The 22247-nt window shown below is 41.9% G+C and overlaps 1 protein-coding gene across 1 annotated transcript in view; it reads left to right on the plus strand.

The window, feature by feature from the left end:
* Positions 1-579: 579 nt before the first annotated feature.
* Positions 580-22247, plus strand: part of LOC144590774 (ral guanine nucleotide dissociation stimulator-like) — an 84479-nt gene continuing 62811 nt past the window's right edge. Inside the window, exon 1 of the mRNA XM_078395193.1 lies at positions 580-814. Coding sequence (XP_078251319.1) covers positions 731-814 — 84 coding nt within the window. The 5' untranslated portion in view covers positions 580-730. The remainder of the gene's footprint in view (positions 815-22247) is intronic.

Raw genomic sequence — 22247 nt, forward strand, 5'->3', positions numbered from 1 at the left:
AGTGCAGTGTTGAGAGAGAGCAGCGCTGTCAGAGGTGCCTTCTAAGTAGACCTGGATTGGAGCCGTCCAAACATCAGGTGTGTATACAAATCCAATGGCACTATTCTGAAGAAAAGGTGAGGTGGTAGCAGTATCTTGTCCCTGGTAGCGACTATCTCGAAAACAGATCGTGTGGAGGATATTGCTCCCACCTTCTTACATTGGAACAGTGACCTCATTCAATACCACTCAATGAAGTTCTTGGGGATAGCACAATGCAATGAAAGACCACTGCCCATAAGTGTAGGTACAAAAATACATATGCAGCTGGCTGATAGTTATTTTTGTAGCTACAATGATGGGCAGTGGTCTTGAGGGACGCACGTCAGTTTACACTAATTGAATTGATCCGATTTTTGAGCCACAGGCACATAACGGGATAAGGCCGCGGTGACTCCACAGCAGCGGTGAACTAACTGTTCATTCCGTTTGACAAGCATCTGGCATGGTTTGACAATAAATAAAATGCAAATCATGTTGAGGGAGGGCGATAGATTCGCTAGCTGCTGAGGATAGAGGATATCTCGAGGGCCGCAGTGAGAGAGGAAGGAAGCTTTGTTACAGCGTCCGGCCACATCTCGGTGAGAAATAAGAGCGAGGGGGAGTTTCCCAGCTTGTCCCGTCGAGCTTGTTACTCGAGTGCGTGGCGAATACAGCATGTGAAAGGTCCACTATTCACCACACCGGAGAAATGGAGACAAAATCGCTGTTTAATCTCCAAAAAGCACTCGCACAGCCCGTGAAAGTCTGCATGTTTGATCTGCTGGACGATGCGGTAAGTCAGATGTTAAGATCTGCCCCTTGGTACTCGGTTAAAATTGGCCACCCGCTGTCTCAGCACCGCCCAGTGCAGAGTTGCCGCGGGGTAGGAATGATGGCCAGGCTCGGAGCAATTCGTCTTTCGAGTTTATTTACTGATTGCTGCGTACCGAGGAGAAAGTGAGCTAAACAACACATACAATAGATTGTGCTGAACAAGTTTGCTTATCATTTGCTCGCTTTGATGGGCCGGCCACACGGTAGTTTGCATTGAAGACATTACCTTTGCAGTCAAAAGGGCATTTGCATAAAACCAATAACAATACAGGCACTGTTTACATCGAATTAAATACAGAATGCAGGAAATACACAGGAGGTCAGAAAGCACGTTTCCTCTTTTCACTGATATTATCTGACCACCTCTGTATTTACAACATCTTTTATTTAAGATGTTGCTTGTCCCGTCCGCCTGTCCATCTTTTATTTACAGATTGTCCAATCTTGGGTCAAGGTGGAACTATGGAGACACCACAGCAAAAGTTATTAATCATGATTATCCTAATTTTTAACTTTGATCATACTGTCAGGTGCCCTGTGCAGTTATTATTTTAAAAGTGCCACTAAAATGAGCTTCTGTGAGTTTTTGAACAAATGAAGAGGATGTTAAAGAGATTAACTTTCTGTGGATCTGTTGCCTGCACCTTTCAATATTGAACCATTGTCACCTTAGCAGTTAAGGAAAGCGCAAGTGTTATCTTCACCTCCCCTTTACAAACCCATTCCTTAAAGAGGTAGGAACCACTCAGACATGTGGCAAAGATAACAAGGGATCTTGGTGTTTGAGCATCTCACTACTGCAGCTCCATGAGAATGGAATCTTTCTCCCTGGTCCCTGGAATTTAGAAACTGAGGGCGATTTGTGGTTTACACAGTTCTGTTAGTCTTCCAGACATGGCCCCAGGAGGAGGTTCGGCCAACCTTGCCAACTCTCCCAGTTGAAAACCTATCTATTGAATTAAGTTTTTGATCACCTGCATATATAGCCCACACACGTGCATGCAAAAACTTGCACGCAAGCGAACATACAAAACCGGTTCTCCCTGCAGATTCTAGTCAAAGATCTGAAGTAAAATTTTGGTTAACACACTTCCACTCTGGGCAAAATCCTTTAGGGAATAACTCTGTGTTATGGTGAAACATCAGCACAAGCATACAGTTGCTTTGGAAAGATTTAAAACAACAAAACACCATCACATTATTACAGAAGAAACAAGAAACTTCTAATGTTGGAATCTGAAGCAAAAAAACCAAATTGACAGAGGAAACCAGCAGGTCAGGTAGCCTCTGTGGAGGAAAAGAGACCATCCCTTTCCCTCCATAGATGATGCTGCCAGGCTCACTGAGTACCACCATTAATTTGCATCTTGCATAGGATTATAGAAGTTTACCTCATAAAAGGTGCCGTTTAACCTGTGAGTCCATGCCAAATGATAACTGGAAATTTATTCAGGACATTGTTTCTGTTATCCTTGCAACAGCGTTCTTACTGTAATTCCATGAAAAGTGTTATTTTATTCAAAAACAAGAACGTGATACAGCATTAACAATAAATCCTTTGATCTCTCCACATTTACCTAAAGGCTCCAAAGCATTGATCAGGTGTTGATGCCTTTCTCTTCCAATGCTCATTCCTTGAAGAAGGAATTCCTTTGCAGGCTACTCGACACCAATTACACTTCCCATTGAATGGCGACATCTTTATGCAATCGGTAAGGTTCGTCCTGTGGTGAAGGATTTTATGGAAGTCACACAACTTTTTCAATGAGAAGCATTATTCACCAGAACAAAATGCAAATATTCTGCCAAGTATTAACCTACAATTCAACTTTGGAGCTTCAAACTGCACAACACAGATCTGTTCTTTTGTGCCACAATCTAGTCACTGGTATTAAAACAATTACGGGAGTTGTCGTTTCACTAGTCAGCTTGCTCTCTGAACTTTCATTGTTTACTCCAGCAAATGTTCTCCAGCTAACTCCTTCTGAAAAAAGAAAAATAAATTCCAGTGTACCTTCTTGACAGTGATCATGTGGTTTGGTGTATCCTTCTTTTGTAAAGATCCATCCAATTTTCATCCCACACATGGAGTATTGTGTTCAGTTTTGGTCACCCCGTTATATGAAAGATGCCATTAAGCTAGAAACACTGCACAACAGAGAAGATTTGCAAACAAAGAAGATTTGCAAGGATGTTGTCAGGACTCAAAGGCCAGAACTATCGTGAAAGGAGAGGTGGGAGTGGGACAAAGTCCAGCAACTAAGCCTCCCTCACCTATAGATAGACACAAAGAGCTGAAGTAACTCAACGAGTCAGGCAGCATCTCTGGAGAAAAAAAGATGAGACGTTTCGGGTCGGGACCCTTCTTCAGTGTATCATCAGTATACACCAGCATCTGCAGTTCCTTTCTACACCCCTTCCCCCCTCACCCATATCCACCTCTCACTTACCAGGTGGGCCAAGTGCAGGAAAATGAGAACAGCATTAATGGGGCATCTTGGTCAACGTATAAAATGGGCTGTAGCGTTTGTTTTGTGCTGAGTGACTCTAAATCTTGCTTCTTGCTTCTTTCGCCCCTCATTTCCCATCTCCTCCCTCTGCTGAGTGCTGTAAACTGCTTTTCACAACTGTTGCATGCAGTTGATGTACAGTGGCTCAGAAAAACAACCTACGCAAGTAAAGCTTAGTCATTCAGGAACATTGGCGCATGTTGTTTCAAAGCATTTTAAATGGGGATGGTTGGCATGCATGTTTAAGGATGCTTGAGATTTCCCTGCAAAGGAGGTGAATGGTAAAGGGAAAACATTTCAATACTAGCTTTGAAAGTACGAGAAAAAACAGATGGTTTTGATTTCTGTGTTTTGCTTTGGATACGCAAGTTTATTCAAGTACGCAATCAACTTTATTCTGTCTAATACGTGTCCTAGCCTCACAATACATGAGAGAGCTCTTGCGATGGTTTAGATTTATTATTGCCACGCCTACCGAGATACAGTGAAAAGTTTTGTTTTGCATGCAATCCAAACAAGTCAGATATGCCATGTATGAACACAATCGAGTCAATCTCGAATGTAATAGTTAAAGCAAAGACGAAGATACAGAGTGCAGAATATAGTTCTCAGCATTGTAGTGCATCAGATCCATTGACAATGCCCAATGTCTTCAATGGGGTTGAGGTGAATCAGAGCCTGTGGAAGGACCATTCAGAACCTGGTAATGGAGCTAGAGAGTAGGCATAGATTGTCTTCTATGGATTATATAGTGGTAGGAAAGGCAGATAATTGGTAGTATAAAATGTCATTGTGCTCTTTGTTCCCATGGTCAACATATCAGGTGAGGAACAGGTTGTAGAATAGGCATTTTTAATGGATGCTATAAAAGAAAGGGAAAGAGAGACAGAGACAGAATGATCACCATTTCTAATAAGCAGAAGTCATTTAATTCTGAGTATTAGGTTTGCACTCTGTTATCAAGGGGATTTTTCATTTACATTTTGTATTGGTCCACGTGGGTTTTATTTTCCAGTCTAACTACAGTACATCTGTTATGACTGCACCATGGTAATAGTGATATCGAAAGTGCTTTTGGCACCACATTCTAAATTTATGCAATTTTTTTTCCCCTCAGCATTTTTCTGAAAAAAATGTTTTTCCCCTCGGCATTCTTCTGAAGAAATTATTATTTGTGTCAGGTTTTTTTTCCGTGTGTAAGGGAAAGGGTGGTAAAAAGATGAACATCTATATTGAAGATGAGAGTCGGGCAGTAGAATGGATGAATGGGAGGAAGACTGGTAGTCTACAGATATAGTAGGATTACCGGGCAGTCAGGAACTTACGTGAGCACCTGATCATTCTGAACTGAGAAAAGTGGTTTGTTAAAAGAGTGTAATAAAAGGTTGGACTGTAACAATTTATAATGTTAACTGTTAGGGGCAGAAGTCCCTAGAGTGTAAATGGTAGGGAGGATTAATTTAAGAACAAAGGTGAGGAACATAGAGTATTCCAAGTCGATAAGTAACATTTTTTTAAACTTTTGTAGCCCCTGAACAGTGGGAGATATCCACAGACACAGCTTGTCAGGGGCTCGATCACTAATCAGAAGAAGTGGAATTTCTTACCCTGGAGTGCAGTAAATCTTCGGAATTCTTTACTCCAGAGGGATGTGATGCTCAATATGTATTTTCAAAGGTGGGATCAATAGAGTTTAGGGCGATGAAAGGTTATAGTGCAATTGAAGGCAAAGATCAGTTCAGCTGTGAATGGCAAAGTAAGCTCAAAGATGTCTGAATAATGCCCACTCTTGTGTGGCAACAGAATATAACTACATCTCTAAACCAATCCTATCAGTTAAATGCCCTAAGTCATTTCACAGGAGCTTTGTCAGACAGAATTTGACATCTATCCAAATAATAAGGTATTGGCATGGATGAATTTTAAAGAGAACCTGAAAGGAGATGACAGAAATTTAGGGGCAAAATTCCAGAGCTGGAAGCCCAGATGGCAGCAGTTACTGTAGCGGCACAGAAAATGGGCGCTGCGCGAGAGATACAGGCAGTAAGAATGCAGAGTTAATCCCCTAGAAAGGGCTGATACTGTGAATAAATCATAAATAGCATGTCAAAGGCAGTGGCATTGTAGAGAATGGAAGGTGTGTTGAAGCTCTAAATAACAATTGTACTCAACATTTGTGACTTATGTCACACAAGCAGGTGGGGAAAAAAATAGCAAGGGACTGCATTGGATTGAAAGTCTTGTAAATATTGGGTGGAATGGTTCCTTATTGATGTAATCGGGGAATTCCAGAGTTTTGAACCAACAAGAGAAAACAATAATGCTTTAGAGCATTTGTTGCCTTTTGTAAATGCCTTCACACGGTAGTGATGATTGGCTGCAATCTGTGGTGAAGGTACTCTGCAGAGCTGTTGGGGAGAGAGTATCGGGATTTTGGAGAAGCAACAAAGAAGGACCAGTCATATTTTCCCAAGATAGGATGGTTGTGCAACTTGGAGGGGACCGTGCTGGAGGTACTGCTCCTACATGGCCACTGTCTTTGACTTTCTCGGTGAAAAAGATCATGGGTCGACGAGTGGCAGCATAGTATTTTGCGTATGACATAGTCTGCAAGATCGGTGGCACCGCCTCTTGTGGGGAGCAACTACTGATGTAAGTTAATCACACAGTTCATGTAACTAATTTAGAACTTATTATTTTTTTAGTGCATTATATCCCTCTGAAAATTAGCTCGATTAACTTCCCTTTATCGGCAGCTGTTTCTGATCTGACTCAGATTCAGTGTTTTTCCAACTGCCTCTCGGGAGTACTTTCCACATGACAGCAACTCACCATGCAAATCTTTCATTCTCATTTCTTTCTAGTTTCTTTTCTCATTCTCTTGAATCTTTGTCCTCTGGTTACTGACTCCGCTATTGCGGAAAAACTGTTTCCTCATAACGAGATGCATATCGATACCCATCATGATTTTAAAGACGTATTAAATCATCTGTTAAATGCCCCTGGTCTGAGGGGGGTGAATCTGAATGACTTCTCTCTATTCACATCTTCAAACTGATGGAATAGGGGGAGGGAGAAAGCTGGCAAGAGAAGTGGAGGTAGTGCAAAGCTTGAAAAATGGTAGGAGGATGCAGGTGAAAGGGTTGATTGGCGGATTGGTGGAGCAAGTGTCAAATGCGAGAGGTAAAAAGGAGACAAGAGGTTGTCAGAAAAAAAGAGAAGGGGAGGTGTTAAATGTAGAGATACGGGGTGGAAGGGAGATAAAAGGAAAATATTTGACCCAGGGATGGGAGATGAGTGTACAGAGGAGGGGTAAGGAGCAGGGTGTCTAGTGTGACGGGTGAAACGTGTGAGTACTGAGGTTGGAATGAAATTGGAGAATTCAAAGATAGCAACAGAGACATGGAGGTGATAAATGGAGTCCACAAAGGGGGGGACTATAGATTATGGAATCTGATAAAAATGGAGGAATGGGAGCCAGATAAGGGAAGGATGGTCCACACCCCTCTGGACCTGCATTGCTGTAACAAGAGCAGCTTAGTACAAGGGTCAAGCACAAAGAATTGGACCGATTGTATTTAAACAATGTCTTGTTTCGTAGAAATAATGTGACTCATACTAACTGCACTGAGTTGTAGTGTTGAGCTGAGATTGTTTTTGAAACAAGATAGTTTACTAAAGAACCAAAGTGCCATACCAATGCTACTAAAGAGCCAAAGAAATATTGATTTTGAAATCTGAATACAAAGGTAATTTTACTTTAATGGTACGCTAGATTGATAACTCTGATAAAGTCGTGTCATTAAGATAAAAACTGCCATCTCTGCTCAATTATTAACCCGACTCTGACAACCTAGACTGTTTCTATCATAAAAATAATATAGCACAAAAATTGGCCCATCTGTCCAACTTGTTCATACTGACCAAGATGCCTACCAAAGCTAGTCCTAATTGCCCCATATCCCTCTAAACCTTTCCTATTTATGTACCAGTCCACACATCTTTTAAATGTTGTTATTGTACCTGCTTCAACCATTTCTTCCTACCACTCATTTCATAAATGTAAAAACTGTCAGTGAAAAAGTGGCGTCTCGGGTTCCAGTTAAATCTTTTCCCTCTCACTTTAACCCTTTGCCCTCTAGTTCTTGATTCCCAACTCTGGGGGGGAAAAGACTACGTGCATTCACCCAATCTATGCCCCTCATGATATACACCTCTAGTCACTCCTCAGTCTTCATCGCTTCAAGCAATAAAGTCTTAGCTTGCTCAACCTCCTCCTATAGCTCAGCCCCTTGAGTCCTCGTGAATCCTTTCTGCACCTTTTCCAAATTAATGACATCTTTCTTGATAATAGCATGACCCCACTCAACAGAATACTCCAATTGCAACCTCTCCAATGTTTTCTACATCTGCAACATAACGTCCCAGCCTCTGTACTGCACTGTTGGAAATTACATATTTGAGCTGAGACATTAAAGCAAAGGATGGTTTGTCTCTCTAGTGGTCATAAAATATCCTATAATTTTATCTGAAATCTTTTTATACATTATGAAGAGCACTGTATATACAGTGCTTACTGTACACTATATTTTGAATAGACAGCTCACTTTATCTATTATACAGAATAGAGTGCACATTTTGCCAATTATATATACTACATCTTGCATAAATTGTTAAAGGGAAGAGCATGCATTCAATATGCGACAGGGGAAAGAGCATATTATAAATAATGTGAAATGTTTTATGCATTGTTATATATACAATATACAGAACTGTACATCTTGCATATCTTAATGAGTATTTTGGGTTTCAAATTACACATATTCTGCTCAAGCTTCACTTCTGGGATTTGTGGCATTGAACTCTGTGATCGGGTTGCTGTTTTTGTAGCTGTCATTTCATAAATTCTATCCACATGCCCTGTGATTGCTTGGTGCTCAATTTAGGAGGGGGGAAAAAAAGAGAGAAACTCTTCTTAAACAGAATGTAAAGTTCCTGCTTGGAATCATGGTGCCCTGTGCAATAATGTGCAGATGTTATTACAATGTTGTTCAGAGGCTGAGACTAAGATCCCTCGTATAAAAAAAGAATTCTGGGTGGTCTACTTTAACTTATCCAATGAATGAAAATGGTCTCTTTACTGTCAGGTCGATAGAGATACAGTGAAATGCTTGTTCTGCATACGATCCATCAACTTATACAAAACTTGAGTACAATAGATCCTCTCCTGAAACAGCACACAGAGTTGCCACGTTCTGGTGCTACCTTGCACCTTCCAAGTCTCTGAACAATCTGACCCAAGCCTGAGGAGGCATGCAAATGTTTATATTTTTCACTTTTAAGCCCTGTGTTCTGGTGGCTCTGGATCAATGAAGTAGGGGTGGCCTGGCCCAGGGTGATGCTGCCTGCTCCTTCCACTGCCATTCCGTGTGGCTGCCAGAGGCTGCGCTCGATCCACTTGCTCATCTGGTTGCTTGCTGTAGGGCCTCTCATGGCTGTCTCTGCCACCACCATGTCTCTACCACTACCATGTCTCGATACCACCATTTTCCCCCTGCAACGCCTCCAGCTGCCACTTCACACTTCCGTGCGCCGTGGACGACGTAACCTGCTTCCTGACCTGATCTTGGACATTTGAGGGCGCAGGAGGTGAGTTATAACCACAGACTTTCCTCCCTCACCTTCCACCACAAAAAAAATCATTGTGCAGTGATTTGCAATGCCCTGGCTGATGATATTTTTATAACACATTCATGCAGCATCCTTGGCAAGGACGGCCTTTCTTGCTTATTCCCTGAGTGAACTGTGGTACTTTCAGAGGAAATCTACATTGGTATGGGTATGAACTCTCAGGAAAGGCCAGGTAAAGGTGGCACCTGAAGGGCATATGGTAAACCAAATGGGTTTTTAATTACAATCTGGAAGTTTGATAGTCACCATTACTGAGACAGGCCTTTTAATTCCCGATATAGACATTTAACTGAATTCATCAGCAGCTATGGTAAGATTTGAGCTATTGTCTTTGCATCATTAGTCACGTTTTTCCACTTTGATGCTCCACTTATTCTATCATCTTGCAGGTGATGGGAATATAGTCAATTGCAGCTTTTGTTAAAGGATCAATGTACACTTGAATATAAGTAGGAGTAGGGCAATCGGTCCCTCGTGCCTGCTTTTCCTTTCAATCTTCATGGCTGAAGGCAATTGTATAAGATGTCTAGGAAATGTATTGCACAAAATGCATAATGATCCAATGTAAATTACCCAGTTATATTTAAGAAAATGGATGAGAAAAATTGTAGTGCTGCTGGAAAAGAACAAGGGAATGCAACTCATTAGATAATGTTTTGAAGAGTTATCAGAGGTATCATGGGTTGAATGACCTTTTCCTTTGCTCTCTCAATCATAGTGATGTAGCATTGAAATATTTTGCCATGAGCAATTTTGCATGAGGGTTTTCTGACATGAGGCAAGGTTACTGAGGAAGATGCATTGATCTCCTGAGTCCAAATAAGGTTGCAGAGAGCATAATTCCCAATTCCTCGATCCAGATGTGAGTAGAGTAGAAAACTTTGCTGCTTCAAAATTAATGGGACAAATAAAATAGCAGACTAAAGTTCCTGAGTGTAATTGACACTTGCGAAGTTGAAAGATGATTACAAGTTAAATTGTAGGAAAATCCCAATGCTCCTACTGAGATGTGTTATTGCCATGTCTCACTCCTTTGAAGTCTGATTGCGAGACAGATGCTAATTTCTGAAAATACTCCACAAAGCTGACTAAAGGATGTCACTGAGCAAGAAGGGTGTCACAGGCTTTAACAAGAGGTCTGATTCAAGCCCTCCATTTGGTGGAATACCTCTCTGTTCACAGTGCCTTTTCTGTACAGCAGTATGTGTAGGGTTGGAGCAGTTGGATATTTTACACGTGCGTTGTGAAATAGAAGAGGAAAGGTTACTCCTGGCAAGATATTAAATTAGACTAGAATTCCTGAAAATTCTCTCAGTTCTGATTCGGCTGATGATACTCTTTTCTGAGTCAGATGGTTGTAGGCTATAGGTTCCTCTCCAGACTCTTGTCCACAAAAGTCTGGAGAGGACTGGCCCTCCAGTACAGTGCTGAGTGACTACTGCACTATTGGAGGCTATGAAACTAACCCTTTGTGCTTTCAGCTAGATGGAACCAACCAAGAAGATTTGCCTTGGTGTGATAACCGATATTTATCTCTCAATCAATATCGCAAACCAAGTTGTATGTACATTATCATATTGCTGTTTTGTTGGAGCATGCTTAAATTTCCTGTCCTGCTTCTTGTGTTACTTTATTGGCCACTGGAAATGTCCTTTATTTACTGTTAACATTTTAGGCTGTTTGAGGTTGCAAAAGATGCAAAAAAGCACAAGGCTTTCTTTTTCAGGACTTCTGTATTTCAAATTTAGTTTGATTTTATATGAAAGATCACACTAGATGTCATCGGGTTCATGTTTCCATGGTGTGGTGAGCACCGCAACTTTCTCTGCACAGATGTTTGGCAGGCCAGCTTCTTTCTTCAATCTGTAGTGAGCTAGATGACCACAACTAGGAAGAGATGGGGGGAAAAGCTGGGTTTCTGACTGTTAGGTTCCACAAATAGAGAGTCTGAACAGTTTGTACAGTCTGATCGGCTGAGTCAGAGGAAGGGTCCTGACCCGAAGTGTCACCTATCCATGTTCTCCAGAAATGCCTGACCTGCTGAGTTACTCCCAGCACTCTGTGTCTTTTCTTATAAACTAGTATCTGCAGTTCCTTGTTTCTACACGTCTGGATAGGTTTGGGCTTTGCCGGGACACCCAAACTCCCCTCCAATTGTTTATCATTTTTTGTGTTATCTGATTGTGCCATCACTGGTGATTTTAAAGGAAATCAGAGGAACTACAGAGGGAGAAATAACTGAACGATGGCTGGTTCTAGTCGAGAAAAAAACAAGATTAAGAACCGGAAAGTGAAGATATGGGCAAAAGATTGGCAAAGATGGAACATATTGGTCAGAATAGATGAGTTAGGCCAAAGGGCCTGTATCTGTGATGGACGATGTAGGTTAAAGGGTCCGTATCTGTGATGGGCAATGAAGGCTAAAGGGCCTGGATCTGTGCTGCATGACTTTGCGGCTCTTGCCCAAGGACCAACCTGACAAAATAATCTAATATTTCCATAATGTTGATTGTGGAGATGAGCACATCCAACTGCTCTTCCCCCCCCCCCTACTGGAGAACATGCCAGATGTCTTTCTTGATTCTCGAGGCAACATTGTAGGCTCTGCCAGTGTTGCTTGCAGACATTACTAGCTCTGTACATTTATGAAATGTTCCTGGCTCACAATCCATGAGTCCCAGCTGCAGCCGACAATTAAACAAACTGATTGGCTGCCACGTGAGCAGGACACTGACGTTTTTCACTTGCAGGAAAACACTTGGAATGAGGGCAGGGGGTGATAGACAGACAGGGCAGAGTATCTGGCCTGGCCTCTCAATCAACATAATTACAGTGAGTTACAGCTAATCCCTTCAACCAGTTTGCAGCAGTTTTGAACATCTTCCTTTTGAATAAACCTTTCCAACCTGAACCACACTGATACCCTAACCATAATCGAGGACTGTTGTATTGTTTGACACCAGCTTGTCTTTCATTAATGAAAACACTTCTAGTCACATTGTGTGGTTTCCTGGTGAGTTACATTATATAATTATTTCAGAGCTGCCTAAGGGTGCTGCATGGTTGTCCTCCGTCTTGCCAATAACCTCTGTGACCTGGAAGTGCTTGCATTTGCCACAACTTTTACATCCTTGTGATATTTATTTAAGCGTTCCAGTAATCCAGAGTAAATTTACACGCGTTACTGAGTATTAAACTTTGTGCTTCAGCTTAAAGGTTCAAGACAGGCCATCTGCAGGTCGAGAACAGAGGGGGAACCGTCAGGGGGGGGGTTCTTGGAGTGAGGGGGGGGGGGATGGTATCGGGGCCGGGTGGCCTGCTCCCACGTGAAGCGGCAAGCAGTAGATGGGACGGTTCGATTAACGTTTGTGTAACTTTGTTGGCGGCAAAACATTGTGACACTTTTGTACTGCCTAGGCGAGGTTTGCCACATGATTTTACCAGGTTGTACGCAAAACATTTCACTGTACCTAGGTACATGTGACAATAAAGTATCATTGAATTGAATCATTGCATTCTGTTGATGCTGGTGTTTAAACTGCATGTGAGCTATTCGCACCATGCTTCATTAATCTCCATGCAAGTAATCCAGATGTCCAGTCTAATAATCAAGGGACAAGAGTTCAAATTGATGCAGAGGGTGGGTAATTAGTTTAATCAGGAAGAGAAACCTGTACCTGACTGATCTGTCTTGGTTCTCGCATGCCCTCTAAAATGACCTGGCAAGTATCTTTTTATTCAAAATAACTCTAAGCATTGCAGTATGAAGGGGACTGCGCACTGTTGCAGGTGTGTCTCTGATGAAATGTTAAACTAATGCCCTTTCTGCTCTCTCAGTCATGCGAGACCACTCTTCATTATATCAAGGAAGAGAACATAATTTTCATGGATAGACACAAATGCTGGAGTAATTCAGCGGGACAGGCAGCATCTCTGGATAGAAGGAATGGGTAACGTTTCAGGTCGACACACTTCTTCAGACTGAGAGTCAGGGGAGAGGGGAAACGAGAGATATGGAAGAAGGGTCTTGACCCGAAACGTCACCCATTCCTTCTATCCAGAGGTGTTGCCTGAGTTACTCCAGCATTTTGTGTCTATCTCCGGTGTAAACCAGCATCTGCAGTTCTTTGCTATACAAATGGGTCATTCTGGCTTTTATTTACCCTTTATTCAACACTTAGAATCACAGAGCAGTGCAACATGGAAACAGGCCCTTCGGCCCATTTCTTGGGTAGTCCAATTTGCTGCATTTGACCCATATCCCTCTAATTCCTTCCTATCCATGTATCTGTCCAAATATCTTCTGAAAGTCATAATTGTATCTGCTTCTGTGGCTTCCTCTGGCAACTTATTCCAGATATGGGTTACTCTCTGAGTGGAAAAAGCTGCCCCTCGGTCTCTCTTAAATCTCTCAACTAAAACCTCTGCCCTATGGGGGAAAAATACTGAGTGCTCACTTTACCCATACCCCTCATGAATTTGTATACTTCAATAAGGACATTCCTCAGCCTCCTACGCTCTGGGATTTTTTTTTTGGAAAAATTGTATTATTCAGTCATTGTTGCATTGCTGTACAGATCATCTGTTGCAATTGCTATATTACCTTCAAAGGCACTTAGCTGCCAGTAAAAGGTTTTGGGATATTCTGTAAGAGATGGGAAATGGCTGTCCGAATGCATTCTTTACCAGCATTCCTAGCTTTCCCTTAAACATATCAACACAACTTTCCTTAACCATTCTGTATCGCAGTGTCTTCCATATTTTCCTCACTATCTCTCTCACTGCACCAGAGGATATCTCTGTGCGGCAGAAAGACTTTAGAAACTCAACCCAGAAATCCTCATCAAAAAACCTGATTGCAGCATTTTGAGGGATTTGGAAGGGTTAATAATAGTTGTTGGGAGCAGAGATGCCAATTTGATGCTTTGATTGCCGGATGTTCACAAGTTGCCGAATGAATGTAATATTTTGTGGTTAACAAAACCTACACTCTGCATTTGTGTTTGCAAATCCCTTTAAAGGTCAGTAATATAGAAGATGTGGAAAGCTGAGTTTACATGATTTGTGGTGTGGAGCACAACATATCCTGTGCACACAAGGCAAGGAAGCGTTAGCACAGTCTTGTTACCATATGGCGATATCATTATAGGGGATCCTGGGCAAGATCAAGGTCCATGTCACTTGAGGACAGGAAACTAGGTAAGGGAACAAAGCAGAGCATGTCTGATGTGGGCAATAGTTTGAATGATGAATTAAGTTGTAACCAGATTAATGAAGCAGGTTTGGATGGAGTTGTGCCTCTGTGTACATGGTAAGGTCAAGCCAACTTGTGATGGGAGAGATGGAGAAATTTCATTGATTAATGTTGGGGAATTGTTGCCCGGGTGATAAAATGCAATGATGCTGTTCTTTATGACCCCAGCATACAAACTCCTTGTTTAATCACCATGAAACCAATGCAGATTCACATTGCTGGCATGGTTCTTTTGCTCTTTATCTTCCCCAAGCAAGTTCCACACTGATTACATATGAGCCCATGTATTTCCGAGTCTAGTGGATGACACCAGTCATTGCCTTGGTTAAGGACTCTCATTTTGGAGGCAAAGTAGCTCTAAAGTGAAGCTCTTGACAATGAAAGATCTGCAATTTGTAAGCCCTCCTGTAAACTCAGCAAAATAGCATTGGATTTTCACAATCTAAGGACAGGCCTCCTTAGATCTGCTGTCTGGTACCAGGTAAACATGTACAGCCTATTCCATGCTTGGGTTGTTGGCAACTAAACTGACATTGTCAACCCAGGCTAGCCCAGGTGCAAAGGAGGTGCAGACTCCCAGTGAGTCTGAAACAATCCTGTCAAAGTGAAGATGAATTACCTATGAGCATGGACCATTTACTGTCAATGAATCAAAGCAACTCTAAACTGCTCACACTGGATCATTTGAGCCAACACTTGGTGAAACAAGATGAGCATATGCTGGGCGGAGGAGGATTATGGCAGCATCTAAGATTCTAAGTGATCCAAGATCAAAGTTGCATCCGTCAAGAGTGTTCAATGTCATATACATTGAAATGGATAATTGAAATTTGTGCTTGCAGTGTTGACTTGCATCAACGTTGACTCAACCACAAAATATTGGCAACAGGCATTTGTCAGCTGTTGCACTTTGCACTTTTTGCCTGCTATAATAACAAATGGCTGAGCTCTGTGTGAACTATGCGGCAGATCCTCTGCCACATCAATGATGCCTCCAGAGTCAGTGGATTGGTGGAGGTTCAGAGTGCATCTCAAACAGATGAGATGTGCAGTATACGATGTGCAGTGGTCAACGTCTGACAAAGTGCTAACCAACAAGTTTTGAAAGATTGGACAAATAGAAAGGAAATGTTGGCTTGGAAATTGATGGCACTGAATAAGAAAGGCACTTGGTAATGCATCCCCAGGAAATGAAAAGCTTGCTTCTGCATAAGGACCATGAAATCATTGGTCTGCTTTAAAAAAAAACTTCATCTAGGGCCTGTGAGGAAGGAGGTTCTGATCACTTTTTTAAAAGTTTTTTTAAAAATCATCTGTTTCCCAGCTGGAAAAAGAATTGGGAAAGGACAGTAAATGCTGACAGCCACACACACAAAACTTGTAAAATGCCTGACATTTTGCATCATGATTGATAAAAAGTGATTAAAATAAGAATTATGGAATATATTTATTTGCACCATTGGTTCAAAAAAGTTCTCAAATAACAAAAACACAATTTCTGCATGAATTACAAGCTGTGATTAAGAACAGATGGAACAACAAGATGGGATCCAAAAAAAACACTGGTTTAAAAAAAAACTGGAATCTCTTGATCAAAGCCAGGATTTGATTAATTCTGATCTTGTGATCAACACACCCTTGTTGCCCTGCCAGAGGCTCACAAGTTTTGTTATTAAAGCCCAATGGTTTATAGTCTCCTCCAAGAGGATCTTGCCATTTTGGTCAGCAGTCATAAAATAATGTCTCTGAGTCAAACTTTGTTTGATGTTGCTCCTGGTAAGGTCACTGGGATATTTGGTTATGTTGGAGATGTTTTAAATACAAGTAGTGGTTGGAATGCATGCACTCAATCACGGGCCTTGCCTTCAGGATGTCAATGTACGGATAGATCTTAACAGGACTGTCTCAAAAACAATACTGTCTTTAGTTCAGTTTAGAGATGCAGTGTGGCAACAGGCCCTTCGGCCCACCTGGTCAGTGCTGGCCAGTGATGCCCGCACACCAACACTATGCTACACACACTAGGGATAATTTACAATTATACCAAGCCAATTAACTTACAAACGTGTACGGCTTTGGCGTGTGGGAGGAAACCAGAGCTCCCAGAGTAAACCCACGCAGGTCACGGGGAGAACATACAAACTCCATAAACACAGCAGCCTTAGTCTGGATCAAACTTGGGTCTATGGTGTTGGAATGCAGCAACTCTTTTGCTGCGCCACCGTGTCTCTGTAAACAAAATAATTTCTGCCAATTGCCACATTTCTGTCTTGCCTATTAGCAGTGTTAAATAATTAAGAGTTGCTGCAAGCACTTGGGTTTCACCTGAAATTGCTAATTGTTGCTCATTAGCTGGAAATCTCAGAGTGCAAAATGAAATGGTTTCACAGGAAACCAGCAATGCGCTGATGGGTGGGGCTGCTGCTTGTGCCTGTTTGAGGAAAACAACAGAGCCCCCACCATCCTCCCCTGCCGGCGGCTAACACGTCCAGCAGTGTAAAAAGCAAAGTGCTGGAGGAGACACAAGGCATTGCAGGTGCTCGTTTAACAACAAAGGCACAGGGTGCTGGAGTAACTCAGCGGATCAGGCAGCATCTCTAAGAGAACATGGATAGGGGATGTTTCGGGTCGGGATCCTTCTTCAGACTGATTGTAAGGGGAGAAAGCTGGAAGCGCACAGAGGGGATGCTGTGAGAGATGGTCTCACAGAACTTTTGTGGGAGAGAGGAGGAAAACTTCTTCAAAGTAGGCATACCTTGAGGAGATACTGCAGTGGAGCAGTAGATTGAGCTCAGCAGGCCAGCGGTACTTGTGGTGGGAAATGGACATAATCTTTCAGGTCGGGTCCCTTTGTCAGATTCAACAAATTCTCTCCACAGGAAAATACTGAACTGGTGATATTATGCTGGCAAGAACCTTATCATAGGAATATTTGGCTCCTCACCTATGAATGGACATGATAGCTGAAGCCATTCCTTGCGAGGAAGTATGCGCTCAACTCAACTCTAATTCTGCTGAGTAAGCAAATGAACCCACCAAGGTTCCCTGCGGGTTCAAAGGGACCAACTTAAAAATGCATTTTCCCTTTCCATTTATAATACTTGGACATGTTGCATCGTTTAAATGAGTTAAGGGCAATTAGTAAATGGATTCATGAGGTGCATCGAAATAGGCTCCTGTGATTATTTGTCACTGATCTTGTCTGTATTAAACATTATTGCAGGGAACAAACCAAGTTTAGCGGATGATTTTGTGTTTAGTTGCTAATGTTAAGTGGGTAGTATTGATTCATTCTCCTATGATAGTTCATCATACAGATATCATGGATTTGTTGTACAAGGAAGGTTTTCTAGAGCTTGGATGAATGAGAGGTGATCTCGTTGAAACATACAAAATTCATACAAAAAAGTTTGACAGGGTGGATGCAGAATGCTGCTTACCTGTCTTGGGGTGTCTTGAACACAGTCTTTAAATCAGGGGTTGGCCATTCTGAACTCAAGAAGATGTTTGTTCACTTAAGGGGTTGGGAATTTCTCTTCCCAAGTGGACTGTGGAGGCTCAGCTGCTGTATGTAAACCAAAAGATCGATAGATTTTGGGACATTGAGGGTATCAAATGGTATGGATTTGTGTAAGAAAGTGGCACTGACGCAAAAGATCAGCGATTATATTATTGATTGGCTGAGCAGGTGCGAGGAGCTGACTGGCCTACTCCTGCTTATGTAGCTTATGTTCTTTCTGCTGAATGCAAAATGGAATGGAATGTACATTGAGCAGCCGAGTCAGTACTTACTGCGTGATGCCATGAAGTGAAAAAAAAACTTTCTCTCACTGGGACATCCATTTTTGGCCTTGTCCTCGATGACATCTCAACTATGGTATGAGCAATGCCTGGTGATTGAAGAGGGAACCATTTACAATTTATACCTTCTCTCAACAACGAACAACTTGGCAATTAATTTTGACGGGAAAGTAGAATCTGAGTGTGAGGACAGACAGACATGGATGAAAAAAGTGATGTGTGACCAACCTCTTTTAAAAGGCAGTCACGAGAGTGAGAGAGAAATGGCCACATTCTGTGCTGTAAACTTTCATGATCCTGCAGCTCTAACTTTGTCGCCAACACCACCTGACAGAATTTGACGATGAAGTGTGGGACAGTTTAACAACCAGCTATACATACTCTACTTCACTCTGATATGGAGCTGTGAGTTTGTGAATCACGTCACCACTTGATCAGGATTCAAGAAAAATAATTACAGAAAGACTGAACATTTTCCATTGTCTCACTTGGCTGAAATCATACAAGATGTTTGGATGAAGAAGGGTTGTCAGTCAATTTTATTTCATTCTTCCAGAATGCCAACTCTACTCTTGCCCTGATATAGCATTGAACTGTTTCTCGAATGAGATCAGTGTTCTGGTCCTGACAAGATTTCCCGGCAATGAACTTCAGCTGTTGATCACTTTCGTGCTGGCATCTGTCCCAAAGTTGGCTTATCATAGTCAGATGGTGTGTGCATCAGTTCCTGCTAAGGCAGTTCAATGAGGAAAGTGACACTAAACTACAGAAACCAGGCTGTGTTGGAGGCAGCCAGTACCAAGTTAAATAGAACTAAATAAGCCATTTAGAATCTTCAGAGAGAAAAAATTGTCATTTAAAAGAAAATATATTTTAAAATTCATAAGAATGTTCGGGAAAAGCAGAGGTAATTTCTCATCCAGCTTCTTACAGCCGAAAGGAAGGGTAAGGTATTGCATTGCAGAGAAATACGTCCATTTATCCTATTGAGTGATAAAAAGCAAGAAGCACTTGTTTTACTAACTATGCCTATTGCAGATACCTGGCTTTGACTCTTCGCTCCTCCCTCCCCTTTCTATTAACTGAGTTAATAGCTGTTTATTCAATTACAGGATTTAAATTTGATGTTTAATTGAAGTCGGGGTTAATAGAGCAAAGATGGTTAATAAGAGATTTAGTTTAAACCCCCCCCCCTGCTTACTGACCCACCCAGGTTCCCAGTTAAGCAATGCAAGAGCATTAACACATCTCATCACTCTTTCCAAATCCCTTCAGGATATGACCCCCCTCCCGCTTTGTTTTGTCTCTACTTGTCTTCCAACTCTCAGATTCCACCACGCCTCCAATTCTTACCTCCTGTTTGTTCCCTGGATCTAATTGCTGCAGAAACTCTGGAATTCTCTCCACCACTCTGCCTCTGTCTGGATTTAAGAAGCTCCTTAACAAACTCTCTTGATGATGAAGCTTTTGGGCTACTGTTCTAATAATATCTCGTGATGGAGCTTTAGTTTGAGAAAACCCTGTTGAAATACCTTGGAGTGTTTTGCAGCATTAAATGCATAATGTTACCTACACATAAATCCTCACAGCCAATGCAGCCTTTTAAACATTTTATGCTATTGTGGGAGAGAATCATTGTGGAGGACTGTTAGTTCAGAATAAAGACCTACAAACAGCAAATGAATATGCAGCTGGCTGCTCAACCTTATTTACAGTTCCGACCATATGTTAACCAGGAAACAAGTTGATGATGGTAACGTCGTTTCAGTGCCATGAGTGCCTTTCACCCAACACCTGCAGAAACACAGTACTCTCTCTGTGCGACAGTGAGCGCTGACGTGAGATTGTACAACTGCCACTTAAAGACTCGGAAGTCAGTATCCTGCTGATTAAGCCGAGTGAACGCCAACACACTCAACTGGAAATGCTGGGTGAGGATGGGATCAAGAATCCAGAGTCAAGTCAAGAATGTTTTATTTTCATTTGAACAGACAACTGAACAATGGAATTATTTCTTGCAGCAGCACAACAGATATGTAAACACAGTACACTGTAAACACTATAATAAACAACAAAAAGTTCAGTAAAATATAAAAATAAAACAGACAATAATAGTGCAAAGATAAAAACAGTCCTCTGCAATTCAGAGCTTATTTGGAGGTTGTAATGTTTAATAGCCTGATTATTATAAGACAAAGCTGCTCCAGGACCAGGACGTTACAGTTTTCAGGCTCCTATACCTTCTTCCCAATGGCAGGAGTGAAATGAGAGTGTGGCCAGGGTGGTGTGGGTCTCTGATGATGCTGGCTGCTTTTGTGAGGCAGCGACTCCTGCAGGGCGGCACGGTAGCACAGCGGTAGAGTTGCTGCTTTACAGCGAATGCAGCGCCGGAGACTCAGGTTCGATCCTGACTACGGGTGCTGCACTGTAAGGAGTTTGTACGTTCTCCCCGTGACCTGCGTGGGTTTTCTCCGAGATCTTCGGTTTCCTCCCACACTCCAAAGACGTACAGGTATGTAGGTTAATTGGCTGGGTAAATGTAAAAATTGTCCCTAGTGGGTGTAGGATAGATAGTGTTAATGTGCGGGGATCGCTGGGCGGCACGGACTTGGTGGGCCGAAAAGGCCTGTTTCCGGCTGTATATATATGATATGATATGATATGATATGATATGATCCCATCGATGGTGGGTAGGTCGGTTTCGGTGATGTACTGGGCAGTGTTCACCACTTTTTGCTGTCTTCTTTGTTCCTGGGCATTCGAGATGCCGAAACAGGCCATGTTGCAACCAGTAGTCATTAAACTCTCAAAATATGGCCTTTGGCCTGTGCTGCTTTATTTTCCAGCCGACGGATTGCCATCATATGAATTCAGCAGCGTTCCAAAAGTACCTGAAATGAAAGGAGAAAGGTAGATCAGAGAGAATTAATAATTCATTTTAGAAAACTAATGAAATTTGATGCACAGTGGACCTTTATCAGGAATTTACTAATTTGGAATGAAAATTGTTAAACATATTTTGGGAGAGAGATTACAGAGCCTAGAAGATTGTGCTATTTGTGAGACGAAATCTACTTATCTGATGAGCCCAATTCTTTGTTCATTTTCCCATCGCCACTGATGAATATTAATTCCACCCTGAAAGGTGAGAAAGGATGTTCCTTGAATCAACAATGCAGGGAAGCAGGGCATCTGAAGAGAGAAAGGGGAAAAAAACAAGCAAAGTGGACCATGTGAATCGGCATGGAGCTGTTTGTTTTACTTCAGGCTCAGCCAAGTGTTAACCATCTATCAGTTATTAGTGCACTTGCTCCTGGATCGGATGCCTGGGGGTTAAGCTCCAATTCAATCATTTGAGAAGAAAATCTATATTGATAATGCTGCTAGGGCAGCATCGTAGGTAACCTAAGTGTCTTATGCATGAGAGGTTGAACTGATGTTTTCCCTGTACTTTAAAGTGGATGCAAAGGATCCAAAGATGAATCAGGATAGGTGATGATTTTAGGTTTAATTTCTGTCCATTTTAGGACTCTTTTTGAATCTCTACTAGGAGGGGGAAATGGGTATTTAAATATCCACAACCCATATTCCTTTCAGAAGAGTAGATGGGATTGGGAAGATGTTAGAATCTGACAATGTCTGCCTGCCCTCCCCTTCCTCTCGTAATGTTGGTGTATATTTTGAAAGAAGGTGGTCCACATTACTGAGCTCTAAACAATAAAAGCCAATTCTCTGGATCTGGATTTCCACCAGATATTTCTCAAGAATTCCTCTCAGACATATGTTGGCGTATTAGTGGAAAAATCAAGAAAGGACTTGTATTTACATGCATTTCAGCACCCCGACTCTCTCAAAGCTCAGTGCTTATCAGGATTATTGAACTGACCTGTCATAAGCTAAGTATTCCTGATCTCCCAATCTACCTCATTGCGATCCTTGCACATTTTGGGGGGATTTTTCCTGCAGCTGTAACACTACATTCTGCACTCTGTTTCCTTTTGCTTTGCACTAGCTTAGAGTACACGTGTATGGATGGTTTAATTGTACTCGTGCGTGGTATGATTTGGCTATCAAACATGTAAAACAAAGTTTTTCACTGTATCGGTACATGTGGCAATAACAAAGAAATACATTGC

Source organism: Rhinoraja longicauda, unplaced genomic scaffold (assembly GCF_053455715.1).
Source record: "Rhinoraja longicauda isolate Sanriku21f unplaced genomic scaffold, sRhiLon1.1 Scf000310, whole genome shotgun sequence".
Lineage (NCBI taxonomy): Eukaryota > Metazoa > Chordata > Chondrichthyes > Rajiformes > Arhynchobatidae > Rhinoraja > Rhinoraja longicauda.